Here is a 12,647-nt window from a genome sequence, read left to right as displayed (position 1 = left end):
AAAAAGACACAGAAAAAGAACATTAGTAAAAAAATTTCTGAGTTTTCAAAGAACATTAGTAAAAAATTCTAACTGGAGTATGGTATTGTTACATAGGGATCTCCTTTGCAAATAGTCTTTTCTCTCTTCTGAAACGAAACAGATGAGATTTTACGCCCCTGTGGAGAACAGGAAGATACAGTCCTCTCATAAACCTTGAGCAAGCTTATTCGGCAGCTGCTGCCAATGTTATAAACAAGAAACATTTCAACCTTGAATCTATCTTGTGGAATAAAGCTTAAAACACATCTAATTCAAATATATGGGATTTCTCCTCAACTGTGACATCTCCCAGATAAAGGCGAAATGAGTGTCCTAAACTGTTAAAGCCTAGCTGAGTACCGCAGCCTCGTCACACTTGCCTTGAAGAAGCCCGGAGAAGAACTATGCATCTCCAACTTTTGCCCGGGTATCACATTTTACTAAAATCTGGTTTAAACACTGCAGAAAGTATGCCTGTTAGCCAAATTTGTATCAGTCTTCTATTTTGTTTCAAGATGGTAAATTGAATCATTAATCAGACAAATTGAATCCTGAAAACTTTTGGTGTTGTCAAAAATTAATCACCTCCTCAGAAGTGATGGTATGCAAACTTGTAATACAGAGTGACTAAGTTAAAAATGAGGTTTTTGCTAAATATTGGTGGTGTTGATTTCTTTGAAAATTGTTTTGCTCCTCACTTTAAATATGGCTAAGCCCCATGACTATGTACGTTTTTCCAAAATAACATAGTGCTGTTCTATAGCATGAATATGTACTACTGCTTAGAAGGATGAAACAGCGTGACATTGAGATGCAGTCCTTGGTTCCACTCAGAGCTGAGTTTGAATCCCAGCTATGCCACATGTAACTCCATGTTGTCTCAGTTTTCTCATCTTAAAAATGGAGCTGATAATATTTACTCCAGAGGGTTGCTTTAGTGATTAAGTGAAAGAATGAATGGGTAAAGAGCCTGGCCCATAGTACGTGCTCAGTAAATGGTTGCTGCTGTTAAAATGCAGTCCTTGTGTATTGCTCACTGACAGTCTTGCCGGTGAGGAGACAAATTCAGGTGTCTGTCAACTTACCAAGCTAACTGAGGAAATGAGAATTGAAAGAGAATTTCACTCTTGACTATATACTTCCTAACTTGGCGTCTCATATATGTCTTATCTCCCTTCTCCCTACTAGATAGTGAAGTCCCTAAGGACAGAAACTGAACCGTCTTTCCTGTACCCCACTAGTGCTAGACAACTAGTAGAGACTCAGGAAATGTTTGTGGGTATGACCTTCCTTGGCAGTGCCTTATGTATATGTATACATAGCCCTCTTATGAGAATAGGATTGTGTCCCACCACATAGGAATCAGAATGTTTCCTGGTAACTGTTATTTTCCAATAAAACCATGGGTAAATTTTACCATTTTCAAATCATTTTGCTTCCTAATTTGTTTCTGGGCCCATCTTCAGCCGTTTTATTCTGTGCATTTATAAGTATCATTAACACTGCAGCTGGCACTGAGATAACATTCTGGTCTCCATTTTTTAATTAAAATCTTAGTTTTCTGATATTACTTAGATTAATAGAGGTCCTTTATACTTACCCTTTCCGTCTGCATATTTAAATATATTTAATGATTTTTTCAGTAGCCTTATGGTAAGCATGCCTAATCAAAATATTTTATACTGTATAGATTTTTTCAAGTTCTATTGATGTCTTAGCATTTGCTTACCATGTTGGGGAAGACTTGAAATTCTTAAAAATCTGAGTGTGTAAGAATCTTAAGTACAGATTGAAGAACTAATATGAATTTATACATTCATAATTAATCAAATATATGATAATTAACTTTTATGTCTTTGAGTAGCAGGGATATGATGGTCCAAAGGTTACTTATTACCAATAATATTACTCACGAATTAGAATGGAGTTTTAAGATTGTTTTGTTCCTCATAAATATGCTTTGGATCTATAAGGTGTGTGAGATGTTATAGCAGCTATGTCTTATGGGTAAAGAAATTGAGGCCCTGAGTGGTTGGATTATGTTCCTGATTACATGAATATTCTGTGGCAGAGCTGGAGAAGAACCCAGATCTTCTCTTTCTGATTAATTTTTTTCAAATCTCAGTGAGAATTGTAGTTCAAAAATACAATCCTGGCCACCAGCTATTTTCTGCCATCCAACAGTTGATCATTCCATACTCCATGTCAAAATACTTCCCATTGGACTCCAAAAACACTCTTTCTGTTTTCCTCTCAGTTTGAACGCCACGACCCTGTGGATGGGAGAATTACCGAGAGGCAATTTGGTGGCATGCTGCTGGCCTACAGTGGGGTACAGTCCAAGAAGCTTACTGCCATGCAGAAGCAGCTCAAGAAGCACTTCAAAGAGGGAAAGGTGGGTATCTGCCTTGAGGAAGAAGAAGAACCAAACCATGGAAATGTATTGCATCATGAACCAAAGATGATGACTAATTTATCTCTGGTACCTGAAAAAAATGAGTGATGGATGAGGGGGCGGGGAGAGCCCAGAATGACCCTAGCTTTCTTTCTTGGACAAAAGGTAGCACCATGAGCTGAGAATGAGAATTTAAAAAGTGAGGCTGGTTTATAGGGGAAGATAAAGAGTTCATTTGTAGACACCCTAAGTTTAAAATGCCTATGGATATACAAGAAGTTGATTAGCAAGCAGTTGGTTATTTAAACTTACTGTAGAGGATGAGGTAGATTTGAGAATCATCACCACTGTGAGAGTTAAAACAAGGAGAATGGATGAAGTTACCCGAGGAGAGAATAATATAGAAAAGAACTGTGGGCAAGGACAAAATCCAAAGGAACACTAACATTTAAGCACCCCAGGAAGGAAATCTTGAGGACATGTTTAGAGAAATACCTAGAGAAAGTAGTGAAATCAAAGCCAAGGAAGCAGAGGATTCGGGAACTGATGGGCTCTCCAGTGTCGCGTTTGACAGAGATGACCCAGTACAGTAAGACGATAAACATCCACTGGTTTGGGTTAAGTGGTAATAATTCGTGACCTTTGGAACAGCTGCTTTATTCGAGTGGTCAGTTGGAGGGCCTGTTAAAACGAGGAGTGAGGACGTAGAGAAAGAGAAGAGAAGAAGAAAAGGAAGAGGAGGGGAGTGGAGGCTCCAAACAGGAAATAGCATATGTTATAAACTCTCAAGCAGTGTACAAGTTTGCTTGGGCTGCTGTAACAAAATACCACAGACTAGGTGGCTTAAATAACAGAGATTTATTTTTCTCACAGTTCTGGAGTCTAGAGGTCCATGATCAAGATGCTGGCAAAGTAACTTTCTAATGAGGGCTCTCTTTCCTGGCCTGTAGTCACTGCCCTCTTGCTGTGTCCTCACATGGCCTTTCCTTGGTGTTTGCACAGAGAGACAAGAGAGCCCACACTGGCTCTCTTTCTTTTTTTTTCAAATCCTCACCCAAATATATTTACTGAGAGAGGGGAAGGGAGAAAGAGAGAGAGAGATCAATGTGAGAAACATTGATCTGTTGCCTCCCACATGTGACCCAACTGGGCATTAAACCGCAGCCTAGGTCCTGACCTGGGATCAAACCTGCAGCCTTTTGGTGTGTGGGATGATGCTCCAACCAACTGAGCCAGCCAGCCAGGGCTGATGTGTCTTCTTATAAGAACACTAATCATATCAGACCAGGGCTCTACCCTAGAGCCATATTTAACCTTAATTATTTACTTAGAGGCTTGTTTCCTAATAAAACTACACTGGAGGATAGGGCTTCAATGTATAACTTTTAGGAGGATACAAACATTCATTCTACAACAGGAAGAAGAAACAGATGTGGCATGTGTCAGGACGTAAAGAGGACTGTTGTAACTGGAGCGTACAAGGAAGGAGAACAGACTGAGGCGAGGTCAGAGAGAGATAATGGCCAGAACATGCAGGACCTTGTAGGCATGGAATGCATTTGGATTTTATTCATAGTGTAATGAGACGCTATTAAAAAGTTGTGAGCAGTGAAATGGTATGGTTGTATGTATATTTAAAGAGATGACTCTGGCCACTTATGAAAAACATTTTGGAAGGGAGCAAGCATAAAAGCAAAAAGAATGATACTAAGATTAATAAAGAATTTGGGAAGTGATGGTTGAGCAGTTTTGAGCAGCACTGAGATTGGAGACCGTAGGTTTGTAGTGGCACTAATCAGCCCGGCCCTCACACCTTTCAACGTTGGCTGCACCTGGTGCAGGAAGGGGCAGATGGTAGAACTGAGTCAGCATCTGGGGTTTTGCCAGAAAGTGAGAAGAACACACTGAAACAAATTAGTTAAGAAGCCAGACCTCTTAAAGATCTCTCGATCTCTCGATATCTGTCTCTCTCTCAGTCTCTCTCTCTCTCTCTCTCTCTGTCACACACACACACAGAGAACAGAGCAAGCAAACCCCTGTTTTCTCATTCACAACTTCAGTCCCTTTCCTCTGGACAATTATTACCAATTTGGCCATGACCAGGAAACTAACCTGGCACTAAAAATGTTCCATGAGAGATTGCCAGTGTAGTGTGGGGCAGGAGACATGGAGCTAGAAGACTTGGATTCAGGTCCTGCCTCGGAGGTTTCCATGGACTTTAGACAAATTGTTTAACCTTATGGGTGCCATGAATTGTGCATTATAAAGGCACTGTAGCTTTAAAGATTCAGTAACTGACATTAAGAAATAGGATTGCTAGTACTTGTTTGTTTTCTTACTTATTAGTCTTTGTGCAGGAAATCTGGCATGAATAGCATTACCCCAAGTTGGTAGAAAACAATTCTTATCACCCAGACTGTTTCCTCCTTGCTTTGGATGTCAGAAAGTTGAAAGGACCTCTGAACCAGCCTGCAGACAACAACCGAGGGCAGGTGGGGCTCCAAGAGAAAGTGCCAGCTTCTCTGAATTCAGTCCAGCCTGTCCCTGCAGCAGGTGTTCCCTTGACTGGGACGGAAGACTCGTCATTAATTGAAAGTGACAGAGGACAGAACTCCTACACTATCCAATACCAGCTCTGATCTGTTGGAGATTATAATTTTAGAAAGTTGATTGCATATGTTTGGCTGGATTTTTTAGTGCTGATGCTGGAAGCATAGTGTTTGCATTAGGAAACATTCCTTCCTCTTTGACCAGACTTATATTTAAAGTTTGGTACAGACATTGAATTGACCTTAAAGTAATTCTCTATCATGTTAGACTAATTCATGTTTTATTATGGATTTATATTTAAGAGCAATAAATTGGGTGTTGGAGACATCTGCCTTGAAAGAAGAGAGTATTTTAACTTTGGAGGGAGTTCATTTTGGACCTGAAGACCTTTCAGAAAAGCTCTGAAGTAAAAGGACAAAGTCTGTCAGATGATGAGAATCTGTGTGCTAAACTACTTCTGGCCCAGAATCCCTAGCTGCTTTAGTAAGAAGATTGAGATCGATTGTCCCCTCACGCTGGTTAAATAGTGTGTGAACATAGTAATTAAGTAGAATGAGAGCTAATGAAGGACCTTTGCTCCTCTAGTTACCACTCCATCTCTCTAAGATCTTTTCCCAGTAGAGGGGAATCACGGTCTTTTCTAATTGCCTCTTTATTTCACTTTGGATTTGTTAACATGAAAATGCAAGTTTTCATTTGGCTCATGTTAACATTTTTTGCGTGGGGTGCACTGTACAAAATATCAAAGCAGACCTAAAAGATTGAAGGTCCTAGTGGTGTATTAAGTAAATATCTGTGTGATACTTAACAACCTTGCAGTGCTTCACAGCCAGTTTTCTTTCTCTGTGTTTGCAAGGGCCTTGTTAAATCTCATTTTGCCTTTGAAAATATAGAGACATAGAGAAAGAAATTAATGAACCACCTAGAGTCCAGACTAAAAGCCAACACTTTCTGTTCCAGATCTTGTCCCTTGCATAGAACAGTTCTATTTCTCCTAGTCATACTCTTCCTCTAAAGAATGCTGCTTGACCCCAGTTGCCCAGTGGGGTCACTTGGGGAATTTTTAAGAACAGTGGTTGTCAGGGCTCTCTTCAAACTCATTAAATCAGAAGCTCAGTGGGTGGATCCAGGCATCAGTGTTTCTTAAAAGGCCTCCCATGTGACTCTGATGTGAAGTTAGGAGCCACTGCTCTGGAGGGCCATGTTTCATCAGTGGCTCTAGCTGTTCTGTCCCTGAGTAGTAGATTGAACAGTTGGGGAACCTGCCTGCCGTTCCTGGAAAATTTACTGTGTTCATACCCTCAGTATCCACAGTGTTTCTTATTTAACAAGGGTTTTCTTTTTAAATAGAAGAACATTTTTTGTTTGTTTGTTTCTTATTTGTCTGCAGTAGGGAGGGGGGCTTTGTTTTAAAGATTAGTCCCTGTCCTCTACCAGGTTTTCCCTATTCCCCTCAATATTCTTTTTCCTGTGAATTCTTCTAGGCCAGATCTGACTTGGCTCTCAAATGTCCCTACTTTTCATCCTGTAAATTGTCTTCTCCTCATTAAAAGAAAGACAGAATTTCCTGAGAATTCATAAATTTAATTCACAGTGGTCGTTTTCTATGCTCAAGTGCAGAAGCTGCAAACTTTAATAGTTTAGTAGATCCACATAAGGAGGAATCGAAAATTTACAGTTCAGTTCAATGGCAGATGTTGCTCTGTGCAAGACTCCAAGCCAGGTGCTGTGAGAAAGGTCAGAGATGAGCAAAAGCCATCACCTATCCTCAAGAAATGTATAGTCTGTAATACTCTAGTAAGAAAAAGATATATATACAAAAAACTACATAATTTCTTGTTCAGTATTTATTGAGCACCACTATGTACCAAACATTCTTCTAAATTTTGAGAATATAGTAATGAAAAAATTGAAGTCTCTGCTGTCCTAGAACTTCATATTTTTAGCGATGGGAGACAGATAATGAATAATTATAAGGCAGCTCCCTCAACTTTGAGTCTCTTGAGAGCAATGTGTTACTCATCTTTGTTGTCCTCAATCTAGTGTCTCATAAGCAAATGTTTGTCAGATGCATTGATCAGTGTGTTAATTACCTAAATAATGATTTGAGTTCTTTTGGAGGCACCAGTGAGAAAGACTGGAACCAACTGAAGAGACTGAGTAAGAATTCTTGGAAGAGATACTATTTGACCTTGGCCTTAAAGGCAGGGTAGGATTTTGACAAGCAAAGGTTAGAAAGCTATTTGTTTGTGCTGCGTGTGTCATCTTCTAGCTCTATCCCCAATCATTTTCTTTGTATATTATTGCTCATTAATTCTGCTGCTAGCCACTGAGCAGGGTTAATACCTTTAAACAGTTATAATAAACTATTAAATTATTCATTTCATGCTGTCTGTGGATGATCTTTATGTGGGCTCTCCACTTGTTCTTGCAGATATTTGAGAGTTGAACCACAATGTGATCATCATGCATACCAGATTCTAGAAACATTGCTAGCATAGCCCTTAAAAAACTCAGGTGATGGATCAATTCCTGGCAGATGGATTGCTATGCCCAACTACAGGACAAGGCAGGGGAATCCATCCCTTAGAGTGTGTCTGTACTTAACCATGCCCTGTCAGCACCAAACTTCGGACTTTCCAGCTTAATTACCCATCTTCTTATCTATTACAAGTGCTCTTTATTTCTTTAAAGCTTTATTGAGGTACAATTATTATACCATAAAATTCACCGATTTTAAGTGTATGGCTCAGTGATTTTTAGTAAATTTACAGATCTGTGCAGTTGGCATTGCAACCCAGTTTTAGAATATTCCCATTACTCAAAAAGATTCCTCATTCCAGTTTGCAGTCAATCCCTATTTTCACCCTCGCCACCAACAACCATAAACCTTTGTTTCTATCTCTGTAGATCTGCCTTTTCTGGATATTTCATATAAATGCATTCATATAATGTAGTCTTTTGTGTCTGGCTATTTTTACTTACATTTTTATCCATATCGTTACTTATATTATTAGTTTGTTACTTCTTATTGCTAAATAGTAAACAGTATTCCAATGTATAAATATACTGCATTTTGTTTATCCATTCACTAGTTTATAGACATTTGAATTGTTTCCACTTTGGGGTTTTATAAATAATACCTCAGAATATTTACATGCAAGTCTTAATGTGGACCTTAAGTTTTCATTTATTTTAAGGCGATCCCTAGAAGTGGAATGGCTGGGTTGTATGGTGAAATTAAGTTTAACTGTTTTTTAAAGAAATTTTCAAACTGTTATTCAAAGTAGCTGTACTGTGTTACACTTCCACAGCAGTATATGAGAGTTTCAGTTTCTCCACATCCTCACAAAAGTTGTTACTGTCTTTTTTATTACAGTCATCCTAATAGGTATAGGGCGGCGTCTCATTGTGTTCTTTTGTTATTAAATTTACTGGTGTGGCATTGCTTAATAGGGTCATACAGGTTTCTTATTGTGTTTTAATTTGCATTTCCTTAATGACTGATGGTTCTGAGTATCACTTTATGTACTTATTAGACATTCATATATTTTTTTTTAATATTTTATTTATTTATCTTTAGAGAGGAAGGGAAGGAGAGAAGGAGAGAAATATCAATGTATGGTTGCTTTCTTGTGAGTCCCCCACTGGGAACTGGCCTGTAACCCAGGCATGTGCCCTGACTGGGAATTGAACCGCGATCGTGTGGTTCGCAGCCCACGCTCAATCCACTGAGCTACACCAGCCAGGGCTCATATATCTTTTTTAGTAAGATGCCTATCCATATCTTTTTTTAGAGTTTTTATTTTTTAATTATTGTTCCCCATTATCCCCCATCACACTCCTCTACCCCACCCACCCCCACCTCCCACACTCAATCCTACCCCCCTGTTGGCTCTGTCCATGGGTCCTTTATACATGCATCTTGATGACCCTTCGCCTTCTTTTCCCTATTATCCCTCTCCCCACTTTCCTCTGATTACTGTCAGTTTGTTCTTTATTTCAGTGTCTTTGGTTATATTTTGCTTGGTTGTTTGGGTTGTTGGTTAGGTTCCACTTACAGGTGAGATCATATGGTATTTGTCTTTCGCCAACTGGCATATTTCACTTAGCACAATGCTCTCCAGTTCCATCCATGCTTTTGCAAAGGGTAGGAGCTCCTTCTTTCTTTCTGCTGTGTAGTATTTCATTGTGTAAATATACCATAGTTTTTTGATCTATCATTTACTAATGGGCACTTAGGCTGCTTCCAGTACTTGAGTATTGTAAATTATGCTGCTATGAACATTGGGGTGCATAGGTTCTTTTGAATTGCTGTTTTAGGGTTCTTAGGGGATACTCCCAGCAGTGAAATAACTGGATCAAAAAGGCAGTTCCATCTTTAGTTTTCTGAGGAAATTCCATACTGTTTTCCCAGTGGCTGCACCAGTCTGCATTCCTACCAACAGTGTATTAGGGTTCTCTTTTCTTCACAACCTCTCCAGTACTTGGTGTTTGTTGACTTGTTAATAATGGCCATTCTGCCCTGGGTGGTGTAGCTCAGTGGATTGAGCGCGGGCCTGTGAACCACAAGATTGCGGTTCGATTCCCAGTCAGGGCACATGCCTGGGTTGCAGGCCAGTTCCCGGCAGGGGACCCACGAAAGGCAACCATACATTGATATTTCTCTCCCTCTCTCCTTCCCTTCCCCTTTAGAGAGAAATAAATAAAATTTAAAAAAATAATAATGGCCATTCTGACTGGTATGAAGTGGCATCTCACTGTGGTTTTAATTTGCATCTCTCTGATGACTAGTGATGCTGAGCATCCTTTCATACATCTCTGGGCCCTCTGTGTCCTCCTTGGAGAAGTATTGGTTCAGGTCCTATGCCTATTTTTCAGTTGAATTGTTGTCTTCCTGGAGTGGAGTCGTGTGACTTCTGACTATATCTGTTCAAGTCACCTGCCAATAGATTGTGTATAAGCTATAGCCTTCTAATCTGAACAACTTAATTTGCATAAAGCATATCCTTTCACTTTTCATCCACAAACTTCATGTTATAGTCTTATTCTAATAACCCTCTGGATTTTTTACAGGGTAGTTACCAAGAAATAAGAATTTTGTGACTGGAATAATCTTTTCTTTAAGGAGATCTATCTAAATTTTACCTCTATAAAATCAAGGCCAATGCAGTTTTATTTTCTTCATTATTCCTGGCATAGTCCTCAGTGGTTAGTAGCTGCTCAATAAGTATTTTTTATTATATCTATATAATAAAAGAAAAAATATACATATTTTGATTTAATAATGACATAATATGATTTATACACCACTATTTTTCTAAATTATCACATTGAATGCCCACTCAATTCAGATCGTTCTTGCTATCTGCCCACAAATAATTGTCAGCATAAACAGGCTGGTCTTGACCTATATTTTTTGATATTTTATGATAGGTTAATTAACAAACATTAGAGTTTGTCAAAATGAGGAGCATTTTCACTACCATGCCTGTTCTGTTTTGGGGATTTTATATTAACCTTTTAGCCAAAAAAAAAATCCTTTCAATAACTCAGACCCTTATCTTCCCCCTGCCATAGAAATCCACACTTTAATAAGAAAAGTAAAAAAGCTTTAGCAAGCCTTTTTTAAAATTGTGGTTTAAAAAAAACACATAAGCCCTGGCTGGTGTAGCTCAATGGATGGAGCGCGGGCCTGCGAACCAGACAATCGTGGTTCGATTCCCAGTCCGGGCACATGCCTGGGTTGCAGGCCAGTTCCCCACAGGGGCCAGTTCCCTGCAGGGAAGCAACCATACATTGATGTTTCCTTCCTCTCTCCTTCACTTCCCCTCTAAAGATAAATAAAATATTTTTTTAAAAAACACATAACAAGATTTACCATTTTTTAATGTACAAGTCAGTGGCATTTACACTGTTGTGCATCCATCCCCTTGATCTAGGTCCAGAATTTATCTATCTTCTCAGACTGAAACTGTACAACTGTACCCATTAAACACTAACACCCCATGTATCTCCCTCTAAGCCCCCAGCAACAACTATTCTACTTTCTGCCTCTGTAAACTTAACTACTCACATATATAGGATTATATAGCATTTGTTCTTTTGTAATTGGCTTATTTCACTTGGCATAATTTCTTCACAATTTATCCATGTTATGTAGCATGTGTCCACATTTCTTTCCTTTTAAAGACTGAATAATTAATTATATCACATCTCATTTATCTTTTCAGCCATTGATGGACACTTGGGTTGTTTTTACCTTTGCATATCTGTGTGTGTGTATGTATCTTTTGATGGAGATGAAGAAAAGATGGTATTAGTATACTCATCATAGGCATGTGATACTGTCAAACCTTTAATTCTCTATAAGGTTGGTTCTAGTCTAGTGCTTACCTTAGATAGCATACTATGGCCTTTATAAAAGAATGAGCCCTATATCTGGATGCTGTGAGTCAAGGCCAAGAGAATGACCTCAAGTTAGGGAAAAATTACTCAATATTGGCCTTCCATTTTACCACCAAATATTATGGAGGTTGGTACATAGTATGTAGTCTATAAATGTTGGAATAAATGCTTAAATACAAATGCACTACTATTCATAATGGCCAAAAACTAGAAATGGGCCCTGGCTGTTGTAGCTCAGCAGATTGAGCGCGGGCCTGCGAACCACATGATCACGGTTCAATTCCCAGTTGGGGCACATGCCTGGGTTGCAGGCCAGTTCCCAGCAGGGGACTCACAAGAGGCAACCATACATTGATGTTTCTCTCCTTCTCTCCTTCCCTTCCCCTCTAAAGATAAATAAATAAAATCTTTTTAAAAATCTAAAAAAAAACTAGAAATGGCCTACGTAGAATGAATAAATTATGGTATATTTACACAATGGAGTACTTATAGCAATAAAAATTAATGAATTACAGGTATACACAAAACTATCGACAAATCTTGAAGAAAGAAGCCATATATACTGCAGTAATGTGCTTCTTAACAATAGGAATACATTCTGAGAAGTGATTAGTTAGGAGATTCATCATTATGCAAACAATATAGAGTGTACTTACACAAACTTAAAGCCTGCTACACAGCTAGGTTATATGGTACATAGTCTATTGCTTCTAGCCTAACCCATATGGCATGTTATGTACTGAATACTATAGGCAGTTGTAGCACAATGGTAAGTAGTTATATATCAAAACATATATAAACAGAGACTTCCAGTCAAGATGGCAGCGTAGGCAAACATGGCTTGCACTTTGCATAACCACATCAAAATTACAATGAAACTAGAACAGCCATCACTCAGAATCATCAGAAATCAAGTGGAAGGGAAGTCTGACAACACTGGAATGAAAGAAACCACATCCATCTAGACTGGTAGTAAGGTCACAGATGCAGAACAGGCTGGTCCCTCCCCATGTGTAGGAAATAAAAATTTGGAAGGGATGTGTCAGGAGCAAGGAGTCCCAGTCCCACACCAGGCCCCCTAGCCCAGGGTTCTAGTGCCAGGAAGAGGAGTCCCCACAACTTCTGACTACCAAAACCAGCAGGGATTGAGTTAGTGGAAGAAACTTCTGGAGTCCCAAGAAGTTCCTCTTAAAGACCACACATGGACTCACCTACTCAGACTCACTCCCTCTGAGCTCTAGCACCAATGTAGCAGCTTGAAAGGCACTAGTTA

The 12,647-nt window shown here is 39.1% G+C and overlaps 1 protein-coding gene across 5 annotated transcripts in view; it reads left to right on the top strand.

Annotated features, from left to right (window-relative positions):
* Positions 1 to 12,647, top strand: part of MICU1 (mitochondrial calcium uptake 1) — a 274,732-nt gene that overhangs the window by 221,245 nt on the left and 40,840 nt on the right. For all 5 annotated transcript variants that reach the window (XM_037055855.1, XM_037055852.1, XM_037055854.1 and 2 more), the window contains one exon: positions 2,279 to 2,416. In XM_037055855.1, coding sequence (XP_036911750.1) covers positions 2,279 to 2,416 — 138 coding nt within the window. The remainder of the gene's footprint in view (positions 1 to 2,278; positions 2,417 to 12,647) is intronic.

Source organism: Sturnira hondurensis, unplaced genomic scaffold (genome assembly GCF_014824575.4).
Source record: "Sturnira hondurensis isolate 20B ecotype Veracruz unplaced genomic scaffold, ASM1482457v3 Scaffold0008761, whole genome shotgun sequence".
NCBI lineage: Eukaryota > Metazoa > Chordata > Mammalia > Chiroptera > Phyllostomidae > Sturnira > Sturnira hondurensis.
The sequence above is the reverse complement of the archived record's forward strand: the minus strand, read 5'-3'. Positions and strand labels throughout refer to the sequence as shown.